The sequence below is a fragment of the Leuciscus leuciscus genome (assembly GCF_965113295.1).
Source record: "Leuciscus leuciscus genome assembly, chromosome: 25".
NCBI classification, from domain to species: domain Eukaryota; kingdom Metazoa; phylum Chordata; class Actinopteri; order Cypriniformes; family Leuciscidae; genus Leuciscus; species Leuciscus leuciscus.
This window is the reverse complement of record NC_138724.1, coordinates 14,186,792-14,213,629: the sequence shown is the minus strand read 5'-3', so window position 1 is coordinate 14,213,629 and position 26,838 is coordinate 14,186,792. Positions and strand designations below refer to the sequence as shown.

At 36.2% G+C, this 26,838-nt stretch overlaps 1 protein-coding gene across 6 annotated transcripts; it reads left to right on the top strand.

The window, feature by feature from the left end:
* The first annotated feature begins 273 nt into the window (after positions 1-273).
* Positions 274-25,447, top strand: cep152 (centrosomal protein 152). Of its 6 annotated transcripts, none has more exons than XM_082159003.1 (29): positions 274-550; positions 824-919; positions 7,638-7,747; positions 8,522-8,579; positions 8,702-9,034; positions 9,113-9,275; positions 9,911-10,051; positions 10,380-10,519; positions 10,609-10,809; positions 10,902-11,049; positions 12,347-12,438; positions 12,542-12,705; positions 12,804-13,017; positions 13,092-13,187; positions 14,133-14,263; positions 14,360-14,488; positions 14,578-14,713; positions 15,212-15,385; positions 15,590-15,862; positions 18,384-18,515; positions 18,597-18,931; positions 19,862-20,051; positions 21,316-21,379; positions 21,461-21,613; positions 23,222-23,315; positions 23,395-23,477; positions 24,020-24,176; positions 24,264-24,370; positions 24,476-25,447. In XM_082159003.1, exons 2-29 carry the CDS (start codon positions 833-835, stop codon positions 25,255-25,257), a joined length of 4,887 nt encoding a protein of 1,628 aa, XP_082015129.1. In that variant the 5' UTR covers positions 274-550; positions 824-832; the 3' UTR covers positions 25,258-25,447. The 6 variants fall into 6 exon arrangements, with proteins under 6 accessions (XP_082015129.1, XP_082015130.1, XP_082015126.1 ...); XM_082159004.1 differs by having other exon boundaries at positions 21,458-21,613; positions 24,485-25,447; XM_082159000.1 differs by having other exon boundaries at positions 21,458-21,613.
* The last annotated feature ends 1,391 nt before the right edge of the window (positions 25,448-26,838 follow it).

Below are 26,838 nucleotides of genomic sequence, written 5' to 3'. Positions count from 1 at the left end.
AATAATGTTATTTTATATTTAATGCTAATATAAATATTACATGAACACACACAATCCTTATAAATTGTATATGCAACCCAAAAAAATATATAATAATGTTATTATTTCTAATATTACTTATTATTATGAATAATATATTTCCGTGAGTGAGAAATACATTTCTGTCAAAAAGAGGTGTAATTTTGGTTGACATTTGATATGCCGTAACCATTGGCTGTAACGTTCACGTGACGTCGACCCTCCCGTCAGCCAATCAGAATCCAGAACTTTTGCCGCTGTTTAGAGCGCCATGTTTCAATGGACAGATACTATATCACTATATTTGCTGTAATATCGCTTTTAGTCCGCATTAAACGAGCTTTACCATCTGATTCTGTAACGTAACGGCTGAACAGACATTCGCCGACCGTTTATTTATCATGCTCTTGTCATTTCAAATCAATATTGAGCTTGTGAGTCACCGAGACACTGTAATGTTCCTCATAGAAGCACTTTATTCCGGATTATTGTGTTAATGTAGCACTGCGGTGACTTTTGAAAGACTTTAAAGGTAAGAAGAGACTATTTAAACACAAATACCATTTGTATAGTGCTAAATTAAATACATTTCTGCTGCGACAGTCCGAATAATGTGTAATGGGTTGCAGAGAAACTATACATATATAGTGTTAACAAGGTTGTATGATGCTACATACGCACTAGCATATAGGAAAGCAGTTGGTTTCGTTTTGTTATAAGTTGGACTGGTTAAATGAAGTGGTTACTGGTTATTTCCTGTCTCAGGTGTGTGTGTCTCGTCTCAGGTGTGTGTGTTTCCTCTCAGGTCAGCAAGATGTCCATTGATTTCGACAGTGCTGCTTTACAGACCCAGCAGGAGGAAGAGGAGTATGATCAGGAAGACTATGCCAGAGAACAAGAGGTAACTGTCCCGTTACTGAACACTGCAGTTATTTCACAGTAATACACACACACACACACACACACACACACACACACACACACACACACACACACCCACCAGACTCGCATCTGTCATCAGGAGAGAAATGCATACTGCAGACACACACACAAAAAAAAACAATCTGATAAATTGTGTGCATGAACATCAAGGGCTGGTTATTTTAATCTAGTCGATTAAATGTTTTAAATTAGACCTGTCAGTGATATTATGAATGGAAGCCTCGACTTATTGTCGAAATTGACTGTTTATGTCATCATTTTGACTGTTTAGGCTTTATTAATATGACTTATGCTGCATCAGGAATCAAATACTTTCCTACTATGTAGTGTGTGAAAACAGTACGCCAACACAGTAGTACGTCCGAATACATAGTGTTCGAAAAACAGTAGGCGAAAAGTCCCCGGATGACCGACTACATCCGGTGAGATTCTGAAGAGCACATTCGATAAACTCTTTACTGTCCCATGAGGCCGCGGGAGAGGGTCTGAAAAAGCAAAACAATTATTAGGCTTTTTAAACAACGAAACAATACAACATACACTTTGAAGCCAGGCGAGCAAAGAACACACATATTAAGATTTATGAATGGCAGTGAAGGCTGGTAGGTCACGTGACAGTAACAACATGGCTGGGCCTGGTCAGATGTAGTACATCTGAATTTCATGCATACTACCCTTACTGATACTAAACAGAACATACTTTTAACGATCGCGAAGTAAATTTAAATGTTGTGCCTACTCAGACAGCATGCGATTTCGGACGCAATGTTAGTGTCATAATTTCATAAAAGTTAGTGTCAAACTTTTTATGTCATAATTAAGATTTACAAAATATCATCAGACATCATAGACTCATGTGATTCCATTAATAAACAATGCATCTTTCACTCTGTCTGTCTGTACTTCAACTTGTTTCATTATGTACGATTTTGGCAATAATTTGGCCATCTGGGACTAATTTTAAGAATAGAATTAGATTGACATGTTCACCGACAGCCGATTAATGACCGGTGCGATCAAATTTTATTGACGAAATTCTGGCACTTTCAGAAGATTTTATACGCACAGTCCTGCAGTGTGACTTCTACGACAACATTTGACTTATCATTTATTCATATTATTCATATTATTTGATTTACATAATTAATTTTTTATAATTTAATCATTTTACTATTATTATTCATGTCATTTATGTTTTATATTTTATATTACTTATTGTTTATTTCCTATTGTTGTTTAAATCTTATGATTGTGTGGGTTGAAGGGATGTTTGTCTTCACCAGTGGGAAATAAGAGCGTCTCCATTTCAAGGTTTTTAACGTCTCAGGACGATGTTGTAAAGGATTAGGCTACTTTTCAATTGTTTTTCTCTTGGTATAATAACACTTGTTGGAATTGTACTGGCATTGAGAAGTGTAACAATTATACAAAGTCTGAGCAGTGAACATTGAAACATACACAACATGACAGCAAGATTATTCAATAAACTGCTCTTTTTATTATCATCACTTTGTCTCCTGCTTCTGCTCTTCCCTGGCTTTCTCAGTCAAACTCTCAGGCTGATAGAAGACGTATATCTTCTGGCAGGGATTCAGCGTCTGGGGTCGGATCTATCTAATATATCTGATGTTTCTGACATGGAGATCCATCTGATCTAACATTTTGGCACGATCTATCAAAGCGTATAGAATGCTAAATTGTGATTTTAAAAAAAGAGGGAAAATGGTGACCAATGTCTGCATTTAAACATATACACGTCCAATTATACACTATCGTTCAAAAGTTTGGGGTTAGTAAGAATTTTCTTTATTCAGCAAGAAATTGATATTCAGCAAGGATGCATTAAATTGATATAAAGGTGACAGTTAAGACATTTTTAATGATGTAAAAAATAAAAAAACTTTTTTAAAATAGATGCTGTTTTTTTAACTTTCTATTAATAAAAAGAATCCTGAAAGAATCATCACCATGATTTCCACAAAAATATGAAGCGGCACAGCTGTCGTTTCAAGAAATATTTCTTGAGCAGCAAATCGTCATATTAGAATGATTTCTGAAGGATCATGTGACACTGAAGACTGGAGTGATGATGCTGAAAATTCAGCTTTGAATCACAGGAATAAATTCGATTTTAAAATATACCCAAATAGAAAAGTTATTTTAAATTGTAATTATATTTCACAATATTACTGTTGTTTAGTGTATTTGTAATCAAATAAATGCAGCCTTGGTGAGCAAAAGAGAAGATTACTGACTCAAAACTATATATATATATACACACACAGTACAGGCCAAAAGTTTGGACACATTACTATTTTTTATGTTTTTGAAAGAAGTTTCTTCTGCTCATCAAGTCTGCATTTATTTGATAAAAAAGACAGAATTTTTTTAAATATTGTGATATATTAAATTATATACAATTTAAAATAATTTGTTTTCAATTTATTATACTTTAAATGATCATTTATTTCTGTGATGCAAAGCTGAATTTTCAGGATCATTACTCCAGTCTATCACATGATCCTTTAGAAATCATTCTAATATGATGATTCATTATCAAAGTTGGAAACAGTTCTTGCTGCTTAATATTTTTTCATAACCTGTGATAATTTTTTTAGGATACTTTGATGAATAAAAAAAAAAGAAGCAAATGTTTTAAAAATAGAAATCTTTTGTAACAACAATATACTGGTCAGTCATTTGGGGTCAGTAATTTTTTTCCTTTCTTTTTTTGAAATCAATACTTTTATTCAGCAAAGATGTGTTAAATTGATAAAAAGTGATAGTAAAGAAGATTTATATTATTAGAAAATATTTTTTTATTTTGAATAAATGCAGTTCTTTTTAACCTTTTATTCATCAAATATATTAGGCAGCAGAACTGTTTCCAACACTCATAATAAATCAGAATATTAGAATGATTTCTAAAGGATCATGTGATAGACTGGATGTCACATGTGACACTGAAGACTGGAGTACTGATCCTGAAAATTCAGCTTTGCATCACAGAAATAAATGATAATCTAAAGTATAATAAATTGAAAACCAATTATTTTAAATTGTAATAATATATCACAATATTTTTAAAAAAATTCGGTATTTTTTATCAAATAAATGCAGGCTTGATGAGCAGAAGAAACCTCTTTCAAAAACATAAAAAATAGTAATGTGTCCAAACTTTTGGCCTGTACTGTATAACAAATGTATTCATAACAACAGGCGTTCAGGCGCCTAGCTGATGTCAAATAAGATTTATGTCTATTATGAGACTCTCTCCACCCTAAAAATACCATGTAGCACTAACAATAACGAGCAGCAAATCATGTGTATGTATACTTTGTATATATATGTGTGTGTATGTATATATATATATATATATATATATATATATATATATATATATATATATATATATATATATATATATATACACACACACACACACACACACACACACACACACACACACACACACACACACACACACACACACACACACACACACACACACACACACACACACACACACACACACACACGCGTTTTTGGCACTCTGATAGAGGACAGTCTGAACAGTCACCATAGCATATTTGGAGTCTCTAACTCAATCCCTCTAAAATTTAACCAGATTATCTTCAGACCATGCTGACAAAAAGTTATGGAATTCAAGTTGATTCGTCAAACCGTTCTTGAATACCGCGCAAACTAATTTTACGTAGCGCTTGCAAAAACAGACATAAGGCTGTGTCTCAGCAACGCTTTATTGTATTCAGATACTTTATTGTATTGGTACATGTCATCACAAGCATGACCTGAGGCTACATGCTGCGTTTCGGCACAGCGCCACCTACTGGTCCAGTGATACAAAAAAAAAGTGGTCTCGTTAGATTCAGGGCGTCATGCCGAGTCGACTGATATCCAATTTTTCCATTTTGGGCGTCGGCCATTTTTAATTTTGTACTAAAATGCTGTATTTTATGAACGCATATCATTTTCAAAACTTGAACTTTACAACTTTAAAGCTTTAAAACTTTACAAAACTTGGTATGGGTCATCGGCAAGATGCTCTGAAAGAGTCTGAGAAGTTTCGGACCAGCGCCATCTAGTGGTGAAAAAATATATATTTACATGCTTATAACTTTGGATTTGGTTGATTTATTTTCACGGGAGTCATCTCCTTGCATTCCTGGATCCTTGCCGAGTCTAACGATACCAAACATGCTAGGTTTTGCCTTGTGGTTAGCGCAATGTTGTAAATTAGCGCTTAAACATTTGCCAATATCTTCGAAACCGTTAGACCGATCGAGACGAAACCACCGTAGGAAGTTTGGAAACTTAGGTCGTTGGCTACATGTTAATGCCCAAATGTCAAAATGTTGATAGTAAGTGGCAAAAAAATCCAATCAAAGTCGCCCATGGGTCATTTTTAATGCTCTCATACATATTAATGTCTATAACTCCAAAACAAAATGAGATTTATTCACCAAATTTGACACACACATGTATGGGCTCACTCTGAGAACACATAAAAAAAAAAAGCGGTGGAACTGCTTTTGTAATAGAAACAAGGACATTGCCATTAATTACAATATAATATCATGATATTAAATGCAACACTTTACGAATGCATTGGTGTACCATTACAAAACTCGGTATGTGTCTTGATAATCCATTAAATCATACTTTTAGTTACTGTATATATGATTTTTAGCCATTTTGCCTAAAATCATATTTAAATATCTTTAATTTCTCATTGTTACAGTTGATCTGACACCCCCATCCATTTTGGCATGTCTTATTATCTTCTTTGCGCTTGACCCCGATAATTGCTGCTTGCAGCTATATTTAATTTTTATATCTGCTAAAAGTTATTTTGACAGCTTTTAGAAAAGACCTCAAAGCTTACAGATATTCGATCATTTTTATGTGTCTTCAATATTGGGTACTGTAATGCTAATCAAGTCCTTCTGTCTGTAAAATCATGTGATATGGCCTGCATGCACTGTAACCATTAATATGTGCTGTAAGAATTGGAAGAGTTAGATTTAGTGTTTTCTTGTGATTTTTGTTTCAGCGTTAGCAGCCTTCCAGCTGACCTTTACTGTAGTCACCCGGCCCACATTTGTTGAATAAGACTCCCTCATGGTTATTCATATTAGTAGTTAAAGATTCCTCAGTTTTCAGTCACATGCAGTAACCGTGTTTGTTTTTAAAGGACAGATCTTCTCCAATCAGAAACGTGTGTGTTCTGACTCACCTCACAGCTATCAGCTCCATGAATGAACATTAGCTGCCATTGGTGCAAGTGCAATGCAGTCAGGTCAGGTGTGTTTGCTGTGTTTCCACTGCCCTACATACTCAGAGCTCTTACCTGAGAGATAATGAGAGAGTCTGTCTCTGGGTAAACATTTGCACTGAATGGAGGGAGAAATTGTAGCCACTTTTTCATATGGATTAGAATCGGAAAAGTAATAGTATGAGGTGAATGGAACCATCGATTTTGATGTGCATCACATGCACTGTCATTTTCACCGGCTGTTTGTCTTTATTGTCCATCAGAGGAGGAATGTTTCTGCTCCAGTTAACTGAAGCGTATATTCTGACCCCCACAATGGGCCGACCTTAGCCTGGACAAACGAGGATTGCTTAGTTCCTCTGCTTTCTTTTCTCATATGACTCACACTGCTGAAATCCAGCATTGCACACAATACTCCTTCAGTATGTCACTGAGTCCAAGAGCTCCTGCAGTAGCTGTCGTAGGAGTGTAAATGCGGGAAAGTTGCATTTCCGAGGGAACGTTTCAGGATGTGCGAGTCATCCAGCAGGAGTTATGGAGGGTGAGTTTGACTGTCTGTCCTCTGATCTGTTTTATCGTGAGTTGCTGAAAGTTAAGTGTGCTAGGCTCCTTTAAGAGGCCTCAGGGCCATGTGTTGGTGATGGTGTGAGAGTTCAGCGTGTCTGTAACCGGGCGGGTGTGTTTTTATAAACGGTTGCTACGGGCCCTGCGCTGAATCGGTTGCTTGTTTCGTTTCTCATAGTTTCAGTGTTTCCCTTTAAACTCAATGTTGTATTGATGTCAGCTGATTTTAAATACCAAGCAAAGAAAGTTATGGTCAAACTCACAAAGATTTGGTCTGAATTGCACAGAATGTCTTTTTTTCTGACTTTCACTAATTTTGTTTGAGGAAATACAGTTATAGTAAATTTTTTATTAATTTAATTTAGTTGATTAGTTTGGAATCAACTGTATTTAGCTTTGTTTTACTTCAGATGACAAGGACATTTCCATTTAAATTAATATTAAAAAGCTAATCCCAACACTCCTCCTCTCGAGTGGCTCGGGCACTGCAGAGCGCAGATTATCTGGACCAAACACTGATTATAACATTGTCATAGAATTATTGATATGTATTTGGTTTTAAATAGTAAAATATTGTTAAATGAAAGTTGTCATATTTTAAAATAATTCGGGTTCAAGTCGATTCGGTAAAAGCACATTTAGTTAAAATTAGCCAAGATCCAAAGCTACTAATAGCAGTCATGTGATACTATTATCTCCAGTCTGACCTTGGGTTTTCACATCCAAGTGGACCCGAGAAGACCTTGCGCCCTAACAGTCTGGCAGAGGTGAAAAAGCCTCATGGCTACGGTTCTGAATGCTGGGTTTCTTGTTTTAGCTCCACAAGCTCCTGACTGATCTCCCTGATGATATGCTGGATGACAGTGGTGACTGCTCCTCACCTGAGCTCCACCGCTCCACCTGCAGTCACCCAGAAGACAACAACAGGTACACTCTACATACCAAAACTAGTGCTTTACTGATATATCGCCAAGGTATATTATTATTTTTCAAATTCTCGGTATCAGCCAATACATTTTTCTGAATGGCCGATAAGTGTTTGAAGCAGGACTTTTATGTTGTTAGATGTTGTGCGTAGCCTGAATATAAACTGCATTACTTATTACTTTTTTAATTACTAAATCCTATATCAACCTCAACCAAGGAAAGACATGAAACTGCTCTTTTAATTCTTTCAAATAAATAATATAAAATTGCAAATCATTCTTGAACGGACAAGAGTATTTCAAGATAGAAGTTTACATTAAAGCATACATGTTAACATTATAGACGTCAAATTTTGATGTTAAAACCACTATTGTTTTATATAGAAATGTTCTATAGATTCTACAGTATTTAATGCAATTACATGAGAAGTAACTGTAATTAATTATAGAAAAGTTAAGAGTATACCCTTACTTTAGTTTAAAAAGTAATTAAATGACTAGTTAGATTACTTAGTAATGCATTACATAAATTATCGATTTCAAATTATTTTGACATTTTAGTAAAATATTGTGTAATATATAATTTAATTGCACAAATTATGAATGTGTTATTTATTATCTTTAAATGAAAAAGAGCAATGTCATATAGTCCTATATCTGCTTTAGTTATTGGCCGACATGTAATCAAAACACCCTTATGCAACACTTAACTCAAATACCTGTTTAATAAAACATACTGTACATAAATGTATTGTGTTGTCTGTCTGTCTTTCAGACCGCAGCAAGCCTGGAATGTGCCACAATGGGAGCATCCAAGACCTTCCCATGAGGAAGTGAGTTTATCCGTTTCATTCTGAGGGTCATTGAAAGGAGGAAAACGGTTAATGTAAAACTAAAATATGGCTGGTGCATTTAATATACTATAACAAGTTTGTTTTCCTTGCATGTGTTACAGCACTATGAAGAGCACGATCAAGGCTCTTATCATGAGGACTACAGTTATAGGAGTCACACATCTCAGACCAACAGTCACCCTCATCACCTCCAGACCGGGACAGAACATTTACCCGCCGGCTGGGACCCGCAGGACGGACAGTACCAGTACCAGAGAGGAGACTGTGCACACTCAACCGCTGGCACGGACGAGTCCCACGCCACCGACTTCTCCACTGGGGACGGGCCGGAGCAGGACGCGTACACTCATAACGCTCTTCATCACGGGGCAGTTTACCAGGGAGACGAGGCCCAGGGCCATGGAGAGCAGAACGACATCAGAAACGGCTTCCAGGTGAATGTCTGCAGCCGATCTTTACTTCAGTTATTAAAAATTGTTTGGCCAATTTATAATTTTGCACATTTGTTGAAGGTTTTTGATAATGGAGGAGCTGGGAACAAACCCACTGGCCACTACAAGGCCAGTTACCACCCACATCAACCTCCAAATCAGCCGAAGATGTTCAATCCTCAAGTGAGCTGTCAGAATGGCCACTTTGACCAGCTTCAGAGGGACTTCCTGCACTCAGCACAGAGTGAGAGACCGTTATACACTACTGTTCAACAGTTTGGGGTCAGTAAGAGTTAAGGTTTCTGAAAGAAGGCTCTTCTGCTCACCAAGGCTTCATTTATTTGGAGTAAAAACAGGAATGTTGTGAAATATTATTACAATTCAAAATAACTCTTTTTCTGTTTTAATGTGTTTTAAAATGTAATTTATTCCTGTAATCAAAGCTGTATTTTCAGCATCATTACTCCAGTCTTCAGTGTCACAACATGATCCTTCAGAAATCAGTCTAATATGATGATTTGCTGCTCAAGACACATTTCTTATCAATGTTGAAAACAATTTTTGCTGCTTAGTATTTTTATGGAAACCGTTATAGATTTATTTTTTCAGGAGTCTTTGATGAAGAGAAAGTAACAGCATTTATTTGAAATAGAAATCTTTTGTAACAATGAAATTAGCCAAGATCCAAGTTAAAGTCTTTCACTGTTGATGAAGTAAAGGATTCATTTCTTTAAAAAAAAAAAAAAAAACTTACTGACCCCAAACTTTTAAACTGTGGTATAATGAATATAATCTAAAATTGATTGAAAACAGATATTTGTAAAGACTATGTTAGCAGTATTTTAGGATACTGAAGTGTGTTGTGTGAATGTTGTTCAGATACATCAGAAGGCCAGCAGCTGTCGCAGCTTCAGATTTTAAACCGAGCTCAATCTAGACAGATGGAGGAGCTGGAACAGAAACTAGAGGACTGCAGGAGGAGGATGAGATATCTGGAGCACCAGTTCGCCATCGTCAAAGGTCAGATTTATAAGATTAACACTGTTAAATTCAGCTCTGAAATGAGCTTCAAAAAGGTATTAGCCCTTATAATGCATAAAAAAAAAGTATACTATTATTGAGCCAGTGAAACGTAAGCTTACAGTCATGACTTAAATTTCTTTTTTTCAATAAATTATTTATCTGATGATTAATTTCTCATTAATGAGTGAATGTGAGAACATTTAAAAGTTTTGCATATTACAATGTTATTACAATATATACTTTTTTTTATGAAAAACTTTGGATACAAAACCAGCTGTAAACAGTTTGGGTCTCATTGGTTTTAATTCTGTTTGTTTTCATCAAGACGAGAAGGACGGACTGAAGGTGTCACTGAAGGAGTCCAGCGCTCTGGTAGAGGAGGCGAAGGAGAGAGAAGCTCAGCTGCAGGGGAGAGTCAGGTCTCTGGAGAAACAGATTCAGTCTCTCACAGACAGTGAGCAAGAGGTACGAGCTCATGGTTTGCTCATGCATTTAGGGCTTGTTAAAATAGTGTGTGAGAACCCTTGTAAGAGAGGAACCGTGTGCGTACACAGAGCGTAAAGCAGCAGCGTGTGGCCGAGGCTGCGATGGACAGCATGAAGCAGCAGATGATGGAGCTGTGTCGCTCGGACACTCTCACACGAACACGTGAGCAGCACGACAGGGACACCTCCGCCATCCGGGAGCAGTATGAAGCCAGACTGCTCACACTTCAGCAGAAACTAGACGCCCAATCACAGAGTCTGAATGAGCAGGTCAGAGACCTGTAGATATGAGTGCACTGATACAGGCGGTGTTCACCAGAGGGCAGTGCAGGCCTGTGTTTCTCACACTGTGTGTTTCTCAGGCGGAGGCAGGCCAGCGTTTGCTGGATCAGGTCCGGCAGCTGGAGCGTCAGAGGGAAGAGGATCAGGTGGACCGAGCCTCTGTGATCAACACCCTCACACAGCGCCTGGAGGAGAGCCAGCAGCAGTGTGCCAAACTACTCCACACTGGTATGTGGCATCCCGCGTGCTTCTGTTTATGTTTACGGTTGTGATTGCTGGAGTCTCATGGGTAATCGAATGGGCCAGGAATCTTTTTCTCTTGCAGTTAAAATTGTTTAAGCCTTACAGCTAAACTGGAATGACTCAAATACATATTTGAGCAACGATTAAGAATCCGGGAACCTTCACTTTCATTTAACTTACCGGAAGGTGGTTGGGTTTCTTCAAATTGTCTTATGATTACATAAAATCCTATTTATTATTATAATAATAATAATAATTATTATTATTATTACATATGCATTATTATTACAATTATTAAATAATCCTTCATAATAATAATAATAATAATAATTATTTATTAATAAGTAATAATAAAATAATTTAAAAAAAAACTTTTTACTTTGATATATATTTTTTCTCTTACGTTCTCTTTAAAAATATACATATTTGAAATAATATTTTCTATTATTTAATACAATTAATATATTTAAAATAAGTATTGTAATTAAACAACAACAACTTTCTTTGTTACCCTTAAATTATTATTTGAAGTAATGTTTTATTAAATCATTATCGTTGTTATCACTATTATTGTTGTTGTTCAATAATACAAATAAGTGTTTATTACAATTATTATATTTTATTTTTTAAAATAATATAGTATTATAATGTAAATATACATTTTTATCATCTTTTTTCTTTAACATTTTTTACTCATGTTCCCTAGATTATTTTTATATTAATTAATTGAAATATTTTATTATATTTGTGTTGTTGTTGTTGTTGTTTAATTAGTCAAGTATAATATTTTATTGCAATTATTATATTTAAAAATAAGTATTATAATAAAATAAAAAAATAATAATTTCTTTAGTTTTATCTCAATATTTTAATTTTTTATCATCTTTTTTAACTTCACTTCAATTTCATAAAATGTTTTACTTATGTTCCCTATATTTGTTTTTTAAATATTAATTAAATTAATTAAATATTTTATTATATTTGCATTGTTGTTGTTTATTTAGTCAAGTATAATATTTTATTGCACTTATTATATTTAAAAATAAGTATTATAATAAAAAAAAAATTTATTTTATTTATTAATTATGAATTCCTATTTTCAAAGAGTCCATATTCTTTACTTTTGTACCATTTTTATTTTCCTCCAGAAATCAATTTATAAGGTTTCTTAAAGTTAAAACTCTTTTGTTTTAAATAAATAAAGGAAGATCATGTTTTCAGTGTCCTCTTAATGAGGAAGTTTGATCTCCCATGTGCCGAAAGCATCTTCTGTTCTCTGCAGGCTCTGTACAGGAGATGAGCCAGCTACAGATGAAGCTTCAGCAGACCCAGTCGTCCCGCACCATCAGTGAAGACATCAACAAAACCCTGCAGGTCAGTCAATGCACTGCTGTGCGACAGGGTGTCAACTCATGGGAAACTGAAGCTGTCCTTAATATGGCTATAATCAGAGCCTGTGTGTTTCTTCTCTTAACAGGAAGAGTTGACTGAACTGAAGGAGCAGATCAATCTCTACGAGTCTGCCATTAAACATGGAGCCCTTTCATTAGAGTCTAATAGAGACTGGGAGAACCATCTGTCTGAGTCCTACATGAACCTGGGGATCAGGAAGTCCAAGTGGAGAAATGGACTCATCCACAGGTAATGTTATATTGTACAATAATGATCCAGACTGCGTTGCTGCTTTGTATATTGTAAAATCTCTTAACCATAACTTTGTCACACACTTTGTTTTCCAGCACACCTCAGATTGCAGAAGCAGGAGACTCCGACCTGCTGAAGGAGGACGTGGTACGAGAGCTGAGGAGTGAGCTGCAGCGCTGCCTCGTTCACCTGAAGACCAAGCGGCTGAAGATCTCTGAGCTACAGGAGGAGCTGCGACGCTCCCAGAGCAGAGCTGAGCAGATGCAGACACAGATACAGCAGGCTGAGAGGACCACACGAGACTCTGAGGTCTGACCTACAGCTGATGTGTGCGTGATCTACTGTGCTGGATGCTAGACTCACACGCTCTGTGTTTAATACAGGTGAGGGAGAGCAGCCTGGAGAAACACCTGGACCCCCCTCACACAGACCTCGTCAGACTGCAGGAGGAGCGGAAGGTCCTGCAGGAGAGAGTGGAGGTCAGAATACCCTCGGGTCCCGTTGGGTCTTTACAAAGTTAGAGGACTTTTCTGTCTGGATCTGTGTTATTGTTCACTAAAATCCTTCAAGTCATTTTTGATTACTGAAATAATTGACTGAATATAATATAGATTAAATATACTATAGATGAACATTTTTAACTTAAACTAGAAGATTAGAAGTGTTGCCTTGGTTCAAGTTTAAGTATGAGAAACTATTGAAACTGAAATAAAAAATAAATGTAATGTTTTGTATAAATGTATGTAAAAATAAATGTTTAGAGAGAAACATATCTAAACATTTAGATAAAATAAATTATTTGTAATTTTTTTTTATTAAATATAATAAAAAAAACACATTTATTATCAAATAAATGAAGAAATCAAATAAAATTAAAAACATTTTAAGAATAAATCTCTCAACATGTAGATAAAATGTTTAAAATAATCAAAAACGTTCACCTTGATATAAAGAAAAAAAATCCCGAAACATATTAATTGAAAATATAAATATTCAGTTCAGCAACAAATTAGAATATAATGGTATATAACGGTGATAATATAAATGTATAAATATATTTTGGCCTTTTGTCATTTATTGATACAGACATGAAATGATGGGGTAAAAAGTGTTGTTTTCATTAAATAAAACTATTAAAATAATTTTTGTTAATTGAAATAAAGCCAAAATAAACTTAGATTTTAGACATTTAAAAAGAAATTAAAGCTGAACAAGAATTTTTTTTAAAGACGAAAGCACAGCAAAATGACTAAAACTTAAAATAAAATAAAATAAAATTCTAATTCTAAATATTAATAAGGACTATACAAGTTTAAAAATAATACTACAATAACACTGGTCTTGATCTAATTGTTCTAAAAGAAGTCATTGTTTAATAAGCTAGTTGTTGGACCATCCTGACCCGTCTCTATTGTGAAGTTTAGGCTCTGGAGAAGAGGAATCAGGATCTGAAGCAGAGTGAAGAGAAGGTGAAGGCCGCCAACTCTGAGCTCTGCACCAAGATGAGAGAGATGATCCAGGAGCTGGACCAGGAGAAACAGGAAGCAGAAGAGAGGTCACAGAGTCATTCATTCTGAGTGAGAGTTAATTTGACGCTAGCGCACCGTCTGTGGAGCTTCATATCTGAAATGCTGTGTGTGTGTGTGTGCAGATATGAGCGGACTCAGCAGCAGTACAGGGATGATGTGGTGCATCGTGTCCGTGAGGAGCTCATGACAGAGCACACGGCTCTCGTAGAGCAACTGGCCAGCCAGCATCTGCAGCACACACAACAGCTCCAGTACTTCACCTTTAACATACAACCAGTCTATTACTTCATGATGGATTACAATACAGCCTTTATAAAGCTCGTCCGCTGACTTTCCACAGGTCAAGGCTGGCTGATCTCAGTCAGGAGGTGTTAGCTGTGCAGGAATGCTACATTTCTGTTTGCAAAGAGAAGGACAAGCTGGAGGAAAACCTCCAAAACAAGCTTGAAGAAGAGAAGAGATTGAAAGAAATTGAGGCAAGCACTAGATGCTGAATATTGATTTTAGTTATTTATTTATATTGTTATTTATTTATATGTTTAATTTAATTAAAAAAATTATTTACTTTTGTTAAATAATTTAATGAATAATTTTTTTACTCATTTTTAATTATTTTTTTAAGTTAAATGGATTCATTTGTTTAATTTACATTTGTTTGTTTATTTATTGAGTAATTTGTTATTAATTTATAAAATAATTTCATTTTTATTTGTTTATTTATTTAATTAATTACATTTTAATTGTTTATTTATTTAAATAATTATATATATATATAATTATTATTTTTATTTTTTTGTGTGTGATTTGATTTATTTATTTGATTTATATAATTAATAAAATAAAAAAATAATTATTATATATTTTTTTAGATTGTCCATTTCTGTCTAACTGGGTAGACCTGACTCTCTTCTTAGAGTCAAAAGTGTGTGTGTGTCTGAGACGTTGATATTTGATCATGTTTGTTGGTGCTGTAGTTAAAGAGGCGAGAGGAGATTGAGGGCGCTCTGGAGACACTGAGGTCTGACCTGGAGTGTCAGCATCAGGAGGACGTGTCTCGGCTCAAAGCCCAGTGGAGGACACACACACAGGGTGAGGTCAGAGAGCAGCTGGAAGCGGCCAGGAAGAGCTGGCAACAGGAGCAGGAGACGGTTAGTGATGATGGGCTGTTTACGTCACTGTTCTTTCTGCTCTGTGCCAAACCAGCATGATCTTACTAAATACCACTGTTGTGCCATTCAGATGGAGGTCAAATGCTCTTATATTTTCTCTTTGTCTACGTGTTTGCTTTGTTTCTTTGTCTTTTATTTCATCTGGCTGTCTGTGTTTCATCTGTCTGTGTGTCTTTGTGTTAGTTGGAGAAGTCCTGGGCTCAGAGGTTACAGGACGCTGAGGAAGAGGTCCGGAAGGCCAGGCTGTCAGACACCCGTGAGGGAGCGTGTCAGACCGGCTCGTCTGAGTCGGCGGGGCAGCTGATTTCAGCGGAGGACCTGGAGGTCCGGCTCAGAGCTCAGAGAGAGAGCCTGCAGCAGGAGGCCTCGTCCGCCCAGGCCAGAGCCGTGGAGGAAGCGGTGCGACATGCTGAGAGAGAGCTGCAGCAGAAGCACACTGATGACATAACGCTCCAGGTGTGACGGGTTTTTACAGCTCTTAACATTAAATACTACCATTTACATAGGGCTGGGCGATATGGCCAAAACAATGATCACAATAAAATGTTTCGAGTCAGTCTAAATCGATAATTATCAAGATAAATGTCAAATCTTTATTTCATTCAAGTTTAAAGGCAGATTTTTCTTCCTGAGTGAAAGTTGTAGAAACCAGACCGTAATTGTGGTTTTAAACTTCTCTTTATTGATAGAATATGACAAACTGGTGAACTTTTTACAAATCTGAGGTAGATTATTCAAAATATTTTTTAATTCTTTACACCTTTTTCAGTTTTTTTTCCTTAATAAAATAAATTTCTTAATAGAAAAATTAATTTCTTAGTTTCTGCATGTTCTAACAGGTGATATTGTTTCAAGTCATGAAATAGGTTTGTGTTGCCTGCCTGACTTTGAGTATCTTCGGCACAGTTTGCAGTGCAGGCTGCAATATTAATAATATTACATGTTTTGTCTCTTAGAAATGCACATTTGATAGTAGCTTGAGTTGACAGTAGCAGGAACTTGAGTTGGGAGGATTTATGTTCATTAACAAAAACAGTAACATCTGGAAAAGTTGAAACAATCTCATTTTTATAGGGTAACATTTCAATATTGTAACAGTTTGAGTTTTATTAGAATTAATCATTGTTCTTCCATAGTATCGCACATTTCGATCATGATCACCACAGGTCAAACCAGGCATAGAGCACCTCAGAATCATAGTCAAATGTAACTGTATGGTTTCTATGGTATTTGTATGACTTTTGGCACATAAACATTATCAAACCTTTATCATTTTATTAAGGAAAATTATATTGTGATAATTATCATTATCATTTTATCACCCAGCCTTACATTTACATAAAACGATAATGAAAATTATTAAAATATAATATATGTAAATGTAAGGCTGGGTGATAAAACGATAATGAAAATTATCACAGTATAATTTATCACCTAGCCTTACATTTACATTTAAAAAATGGACTAGTCCATCATCATGACCTATGCCTACAGATTATTAATCCCATAAAACCCACTGTATCATATTTGATACAAAAATGTCTAGGGCCTCTAAATGATCAACATGATCAACTTTGCAGAGTAGCTCTTCTACACGGTCCTCTACATGCCTTCTGTCGTCTGATTGATGGTTTATCATTTTTAACAAGTAAATGTTAAAAAAATGGCCTTTTATTATAATTCTACAAACGTCCCCCTTCAGGTTGTGGTACACAAGTAAGTAAATGATTTTTATAAACATAACATAAAGACATAAACATACATATAACATAAGTAAACATAATAACTTTTATATTATTTGTAATATTTCAAGATGAACACTTACTGGACTGAAGCAACTTGGGTTTACTTGATTATCCATGCATGCGCGTGTGTGTGTGTGTGTGTGTGTGTGTGTGTGTGTGTGTGTGTGTGTGTGTGTGTGTGTGTGTGTGTGTGTGTGTGTGTGTGTGTGTGTGTGTGTGTGTGTGTGTGTGTGTGTGTGTGTGTGTATATATATATATGAGCCTGTGACCCTGGACGACAAAACCAGTCATAAGTCGCACGGGTATATTTGTGGCCATAGCCAACAATACATTGTATGGGTCAAAATTATCGATTTTTCTTTTATGCCAAAAATCATGAGGATATTAAGGACAGATCATGTTCCATGAAGATATTTAGTAAATTTCCTACCGTAAATATATAAAACAGTTCTTTTTTGTGAGTGAATGCTGCACAATCATGAACATAAATGCACAACTTTAAAGGTGATTTTCTCAATGTTTCGATTTTTTTTGCACCCTCAGATTCCAGATTTTCAAATATTCCAAATATTGTCATATCATAACAAACCATACATCAATGGAATGCTTATTTATTCAGCTTTCATATGATGTATAAATCTCAATTTTAAAAAATTGACCCTTGTGACTGGTTTTGTGGTCCATGGTCACAAATATATATATAAAATAATCATGTTAAAATGTGAGTATATGAACATCAGGCTTTTGAGGAACTTTTATTTGTCCATCATTGTGTTGCATTGCTTTATATGTTTCTGCCCCCACCCCCCCACAATAAAAACTACAGAGCTTTGATCATAAAACTAAGCATTTAAATATCATCTTACTAAGACATGTTATTTGGAGATAAAGAGTGACAAATGATATGATATTTATATGCATTTTATGTAAGTTATCTGTTATACTGTTATAAAGATCTCATTGATTTACATTACAAGCTATCAGAATTTCATCTTTGCCATATAAAAATCAGCATCTGCACCAAATTGCATGTTTTTGCTCCGTTTGGGCCTTTGAATTAAATCCTCGAGTATGAGCTCCATATTCTCACTATAACATACAAGCCATAAAGGTTTGATGTATCAAAAACACATGTAAGCTTTCGTTTAGATTCGATCTAATGGTTCAATAAACTGTTTCATGTTTCTATGTCAGGCTTTACAGGGTTAAAAATCATTTCTGCCATTTCTTAGGTTGAAGGTGCGATATCAAGGGCTCGTTCTCGATGGCTCCAGGACTTGACCTCCCTCCCAGAATACAAAAGCAGCTTGCAGACAGAGAAGGATGAATGGGAGCGGCTACAACAGCAGCATGTCCAGGAACAGGTCTTTATTGTACTGGCCATTCTAAAATCATTTCTTCATATTTAATTTCGGAGTTGCTCAACACTCTCCTCCTAACCCCAGGTGTCTTCAGCCGTCAAGGCAGTGGAGGAACGGTGGCAGGACACGCTCCGCACCAGATGCACCGAGCTGGAGCAGTGTAACAGGAGAAACCGGGAGCTTCAGGAGGAAGTGCTTACCCTCTGTACCCGACTGGAGCGCTCATGCCAGGACCAGGCCGCCCTCATCAAAGCAGAGCTGGTTGCGGCCCGAGACGTCTGGATGGAGGACAAGCAGGAGGAGATGTCCCGCCTCAGGGCGCAGCTCCAGAGAGAGCAGAACCTGGAGGAAACTGACACAGAGATACAGAAAACCCTCAGGGAAAAGGAGCAGGAGTGGAGCGCTCAACACGAGATCAGGTTCATCATAATCTTCATAATTACGAGGGTTTGATAATAAAATAAATATGTATGTGTGTGTATTTCAGTGTATATAATATTTATGAACCGTTAGTATGGTATCTATTGGTATTTATTGGTAGTATTCATATTTTCAAGTTTCATTTAAATTTTAGTGTAAGTTTTAATAATTTAGTTTTTTGTTTGCCATTTTTGTTAGTTTATTTTTTATATTTCTATTTAGTTTAATTTAGCTTCTATTTATGTATTGTTTGTCCATTTAATTTATTTTTATGTCTGTTTCAGTTGAAGTATTTACATACTTAACTTATTTCAACATTTCTAAACAATTTTTTTTCCATTTTTCATTTAATATTTTTATTTTATTTTATTTCAACTTTATTTCATTTACCAAAAAGTATATATTATAGTTTTAATTAACAATAAAAAAGCATATAAATAATATAATAAAGATTAAATATTTGATGTCCTATTTTAATAATCAAATTCTATATATATAATTCTTTCTCTCTCTCTCTCTCTCTCTCTCTCTCTCTCTATATATATATATATATACACATATATATTTATTTAATTAATTAATTAATATTGCTGTTCAATGATATGAAAATACTTTTTTAGAATTTTGAAATAGATGTATATAACATTTGTAATTCAATTGAACAGCAACATTTAGCATTTTAATTTACATATTTTGGAGATCTATGAAAATACATTTTTAATTCTATAGTAATTAAATTATAGTGATGTAAACCAATGTAAAAACAAATATACACTGTTACTGCTTTTTTCTTAAATAATTTTAATCAATAAAAGCATAATATTGGAGCATAAAAGGGATCAAACCTTTTGACTCCTGAACACAAACCTTCTAAACATACTATGAGCTTCTGAATCTAGGCTGTGTTTTAAAGGACTGTTGTTTTGCAGACTGCAGGAGGAGAGGCAGCGGGTGCTGGAGGAGGTGCTGGAGGATCTGAAGGAGGGAGTGAAGAGGAGAGGCAGTCCGGATGAACACAAGCTCCGCAGTGTGCCAGGAACCGTTCGGTCCAGAGTCTGGGAGATCTGCAGAGAATCGCTCACTCAAGCCGTCAACCAAGCCAAGCAGGAGTGGAAGAAGGTGCGGATATCTCAATACACTATTTGAAATGCTGCGTCACTGTAATGAACACGGCCACACCCACAGAGTTCTCTGCTCTTAATTATACATACACATAAATCATATTTCTGCAGTCTCTAGATGGGGGCCGCCAGGGGGGCCGCAGCAAGTTAAAAAAAAAAGCGGGGAAAAAAAGTTAAAAAACGTCACAAAAAAAAGTGTTAATATGAGTATTGTTATGAAATAACATTATAATAATTTGTTGCATAGCCTATCTGAACATTATACTTTTAATGCTAATCTTTTAGAGATGAACTGATTGATCGGCTGGTGACCAGAATTGGCCGATTTTCGGGCGATTTTCAGTCTTACATAATGCCGATTCAAATGCACTCGGGCGCCGCATGATTAACATTGCGTAACATCAGCATCACACGTGCACACAGAACGCACATGTAGGAAACCTTGTGAATTACGGCTGTTTCAGACCGCGAGCGGCGCGTGAGCAGCGCGAATTTTTTTCCGCCGTGCATGTTCAGTGAGTGCGTTCACACCGCGAGCAGGAGCGTGAGCGTCAAGCAGGAGCGTCGCGTGCTGTGAGCAGTAGTGAAGTGGAGGGTTTCGGCGCCGAGTCTATTTTTGCTGCGCTGCTCACGCTCAATTAAAGCGAAAGCACACTTTTGATGGACAAAATAAATATGATTTCACACAAAAAGTACCAAAAATGCACATAATTTGCATGTAGGCTATAGTGTGTTTTAACAAGAACTGGAGTAGGCTATGTCAGAAAAGAAAATGAAGACTCAAAAATATTTATAGAAAATGTACCCATTTAAACTTGTTTTTATTAATCAGTTTGGTTAAAAGTGGTGTTTTATAAAAAAATATATATTTATAGAAAATAAATATTTGTGTGTGCTGTAAAGTGGTTAGAAAAAATGAAATCCGAATCGGCTAAAATCTGTATCAGCAGGTCGAACTCAATGACAAATCGGAATCGGTCTTGAAAATTGTAATCGGTTCATCTCTATAATCTTTCTGATTGGCTGGTATCAAACACCATCACATAATCTGATGTTCACCTAGATGTTTTATTTATTTATTTCTACATTTGCCGCAGTATTGTCGATGGGTTCAGTAACACATCCTGCAAAAGGGGGGCCTTGGCCAGAACCTAGTAGTATTTGGGGGGCCTTGTCATGGAAAAGTTTGGGAACCCCTGCTCTAGATCATCAGTCTCCACCCAGAGAAACACGTGAAATATTTAATGTCTCTCACACCTCAGAGCAGCGAAGACAAGCTGAGACGTGTGCTGAAGGAAACCCGGGAGCGTCACGAGGCAGAGATCGGTAAGGCCCTCAGCACACACACACACACACTGCTGGAATCAGTACCTCTTCCCTCCTCACCGGTTCCTCTCCCTGCAGCAGGTCTAACGGCCCAGAGGAAGCAGGGGGAGAGCACTGAGCCTCTGGCCAAACTCCAGAAGAAGAATCAAGAGCTCCAGAGACATCTTGAAAAGGCCTGCCGCCAGCTCCAGAAGAGCGTTCGAGAGCACAAAAGCTCCCTGCAGAAGATGAAAGGTGTGAGATCCTCAATGTTAGACACTAAGGGGACACATGCCTCTCACTAAACATTTTCACATATCAGTCAGTTAATCAAGTATTATTCGTCATAAATTATAATATAATGTAAAATAATTATGAAAAATAAGTTCCTACTGTCATGGAAAACGCGAAAAGTAAAACAATTCAAAGAAAAAATTGTTTAAATGTGTGGGAACCGTGATGTGTTTCCCAATTACATTCTTGAGGGAAAAAATGGCTTAAAAATGGTTTGCGAAATGTCTTTTTGCCGTCATTTACATTTAATCACTTGGCAGACGCTTTTATCCAAAGCGACTGACAAATGAGGATAATAATAGAAGCAGGCAAACCAACTAAAGGACAACAATATTAATGCTGTGACTAGTCCCTGTTAGTCTAGCCAAAGACTATAGATTTACAAAGACGGTTCACATTACTTATGAATGGGAGAAACTGATACGTGCAGTAAGTTAAGTTTAATATGTCGTCTAATATTTATGTTTTATTTTATTTCAGCTTTATTTCAGTTAAACAAATGATTTTTATTTAAAGAAAATGACTCTGGTCTTTTCTCCCCATCATTTCCTGTTTTCTCTCTACTGTCTGTATCATCAGCAAGTGGAAAAGTAAAAGTTTAAAGTTTGGACAAAAAATGTATACAGTTCATCTTCATGTTTAGAGTTTTTTTTTCCTAAATAATAGATTTTTTATTTTAATTTTATTATTTTATTGATTTTAATTTCTCAGCTAATTTATTTGATTACCAAATGTATTTGAACCCCTGATTCTGTCTAGGGTTGGAAGGGGTGACATTTAGTTTGTGATAATTGTAATGGTATGTGGGGATGGCAAGAGACACGTAAGCATAAATAATGCCAAAAGAATAGATTTTTTTTTATACACAGGTGAAAAGTATACAAGAGATGATAAATAATGATGATAAATAAATGATAGATAAATGCACACAGAAAACAACATTTACAAAAACAAATCAATACAAAAATAAACCCAAGGGAAAAGGGACGTGAGCGACGCCAGACGAGAGAAAAGAACAAAACAAAACCTAAGACTAACTTCTAACCTAGTGTGTCTAATACATCAACAACTCTTAAGTGTAAGACAATGTATGTCATGTGACGTCTTACTTGTTCACTTTCTCCGGTATATGGAGAAACAATCACCATCAGAATGACTACAAAAGTAACAAAGTTTGGATGAGGTGCAAGATGACAAGACAAACCGGTACAAGCAAACACTGGCACAATAATAACAAGCACTAGCAAAGGTTAAATTCACCTTGTTTGCGTTCGCTGTTTCTCGTTTAGAGTCAAAGACGACTAGCATGCGTTCATTCTGGCCTGCTATTTAAACTTGATTGGCTGCAGGAGCAGTGATGTCATGCAGGTTAATGATGATTGACAGCTGCTCAGGCCAATAGCAGTCAATAGGGGTGAGCCTAAGAGAATGACAGGGAGCGAAGGAGGAAAATATTCAGGCACACCCACAGGGACGTAACATTATTACTGATTGGCACAAATGAACCCTCATAAGAAGCAAATGGCATGTGGCATTTATTTTTAATCGTTGTTTTTCATGTCAAATCAGATGAGCATGAGGCAGCGCTGCAGAAGGAGCAGCAGGCTCATCTCAAAGCCCTTGAGGAACTGAAACAAAACTCAAATGCAGAAGCATATTCAAGGTTTGTAAACACTTCAAGTTTGTTTTCTTTCATAAGAGCAGCAGGTCTTAGACACTAACAGTCTTCATCAATGTTTCAGCGGTTCTGTCATCCAGCAGAATCTTCAAGCAGGACTTGAGGAAATGAAGGAGCAATACATGAAAGCAGTGGAGAAAATCAGAGGTGAGTGCAAGGCCTCTATACAGATGTTTTACAGAACTAATCACATTTACATTTATGCATTTGGCAGACGCTTTTATCCAAAGCGACTTGCATTGTATTTCAAGGTACACAATTACATTCGTATCAGTTCTTGCTTTCCCTGGGAATCGAACCCATGACCTTGGCGTTGCAAGCGCCAACGCTCTCCTGTTTGAGCTACAGAAAAGTTTAATGTTCATTTAAAAAAACATGTTCTTCAATAAGACCAGCGTTGGGGAATAACCACATTTTTAAGTGCTGCAGCAACACAACTCAATTATTTTTTAAATGGTTTAGATTTTACAGTAATAGATGTGTTTAGATCAATTATTTATTTTCTAAAGTTATTTTTACTTTTATTTTTACACGCTTGAGTAGTTTGAATGTAGTTACCTACACCCTACCAGACTTGTAGAGTAGCCAACTAGTAAAAGGGCTTGTCTGCAGTTTAACTACTTTGAAACCGAAGCTAACAGTTAATTAAGTAGCTCCCTCAACTCAGATTTTATTTAATACGTTTGTAGGCGACATGCTGCGTTACCTGCAGGAGAGTAAAGAGCGGGCGGCAGAGCTGATCAGGACTGAGGTCCTGAGGGAGAGGCAGGACACGGCCCGACGGATGCGCAGGTACTACCTCACCTGCCTGCAGGAGCTGCTGGATGACGGAGGCCAGGCCGCGGGGTATGGAGACGCACAGATGATCTCCTCTCTCTTACTCTTACTCTTACTCTTACTCTGCTCTTCATTCTCCACTTTTTCTTTCTCCAGAGCAGAGAAGAAAATCATAAATGCTGCCAGCAAACTGGCCGCCATGGCCAAAGTCCTCGAGACCCCGCTGGCCAAACGCAAGCTTTCAAGAACACAGAACTCTCAAGGTATGCTTTGAGCATGAGCGTTCGTTCAAGATTTGTTCATTCATTATTTGCACGATATGGCACTTTTACCGTACTTTTATACTTTGAAAATTTATTTTTGCTTAGGTGGATCAGACAAAACAGACATTGGCTCTCCTGCTAAAGTGCTGGGAGCTGAGATACACAGAGCTGAAGCCCACGAGGATGGTAAGGACAAACGGATCCATCAGATCTACTGCCTGACGGACACAAATTATGCATCCGTGACGGCTAAACAGACAGGTGTCAGACCTAAAGGCTTTGAACCAGATTCCCTGAAGTCTGCAGTGATCTGTGGATCTAAAGACCCTCTTACGGTTGGTCAGGTAACTCAGAAACACACACACTTTCATGACAGTGTTTTTAACAGCGATGTCCGGACGCCTAATATCACACTGAGAAAGCAGAGCAGGGAAATGTTCATGGAGGGCTTTGAGTCCGGAAGAGCAGAACCATCATCAGCTGGTCAATCATTCCTGATTGAAGAAGCGCCTGTTCGGGATGATGGACAGAGTGACTGGAGTTTAACCAGTAACGGCTCCAACTTCATGAACAACATTCACCTGACGTCCTCCTATCCTGAGCCTGGGAAGCCTTTCTCATTGAACGGCCCGTCCTTGGGTGGTTTGGACTTTGGAAGCTCCATCGGCGACTCTGATGTTACGCTATACAAAGAGATTGTTCAACCTCCGTCTTACTCTAAACCCAGCGTGTGTGTGGACAGAAGAACAAACAAACACAGAGAGCCAATCCCTGGATCTGAGGGACATGGTGTCTGGAAAATGCGTCCAAAGAGCTTATTTTCAGAGTTGAAAGTGCGTCAGCAGGACAGTGGGTTCGACAGCCCGTTGGCACTGCTTCAGGAATGACATTTCGATTTGTTTGTGCCAGTGCAAATATTCCTTGTATATAAAAGAGTTGCAGTCTCAGTTAACCTTGTGCAATGTGTGTTTTTTACTTGTTTGAGCCAAATGTCTTTTGTACTCGTCTTAGCAGTTGTGCTGTCAGTGAATGAATTTGTTATCTTTTAACTTAATAAAACAACATAGTTTTACATTAATCAAACGGTTTCTTTTTGTTCTTATCTTCTTTCACACTGACTAAACAAACCATCATAAAACACAAGGCACACAGTTAATAAGTGATTTTATATTCTTGACACCTGACTGCAGATTATCCTTACGGATGTTATATTTCCTCAGGCTGCGTCTGTACCTCCAATCAAAGTCCAGTGCCAGATAAGATGAGGTCAAAGATGAAATAGAGCACATATTATTAAACATCATCTGGGTCATTCTATGAAATGGTTAGCCTTTTTTTTGCTTAGCTGAGGTAATTATTTTTTGACATTTATCAAATATACACTCTGACGTGTACACTATTCTATAACTCATATGAAATAGCAGGCAAATAATGTATTTTTGTGTTAATAAATTGTATTCATTAATATCTCTAAATACATTTTATATGACTGAGATAAAGGTGACAGGGTTGACAGGTTACAGTGAAAAGATTTGGATAATTTTAATGCTAATATTTATTTAATAGCCCCTTTTTTATCATGGTAACAGGGTTGAATTTTTGACGGGAAATCAGGCAATTCAGTCATATTTTATTCACACTCATTTCATTCTAAACGTGTGTGTGTGTGAGAGAGAGAGAAGTATTTGGTCACACTTTATTTTAAGGTGCCCTGTTATTACTTACTATAGTAAGTCACATGTAACAATGACTATAAAATAGTGCTACCAAGTATTTCTTTAAGAATCATCACATCATGAAAAAAAAGACAACTTTAACATTCCTTTTCTAATAGTTAACTTGGAAAAATAAAGTTATGACAATATAATTTATAGAAAAGTTCATTTCTTTAAATGAGGAAAAATGTGGTTGTAACAAGGACACATTATAGAAATTGAATCTTTAAATTATTCACAATTATCTACCATATATACTGATATAAACAACATATAATATCTGGCAAATAATATATTTAAGTGTTAATGATTTGCATATTAACATGATATCTCAAACTAAATAAACACTTCATATATAGGTTCAGATAATGGTAACAGTTTTCTTTGGCATGTTATGAAACTATGTGCTTCTCAGAGAATTGTTATGCTAATATTTCGACAATTACCCACTTTTCAGTTATCAATTATTATATAATATACAGTATCATGGTAAGAGGGTTGACATTTTAAAGGTAAAATTGACAATCAATTAAGTCATAATTTATTTACTATGTTCTTCCAACATGTTAAATATTGACTGTCTGTAATATTCCTAGAATAATGTAATGTAAAATAGTCTAGCAGGATTGGAACAACATGAGGAAAAAACATGAGATAAGTTAGCTTGTGTTTAAAGGGTAGATTTCTTGAAAATAAATAGGTTTAATGAAAAAGAATACAGTTTATAGAATTAATTACTTTAAAAGGGGAATA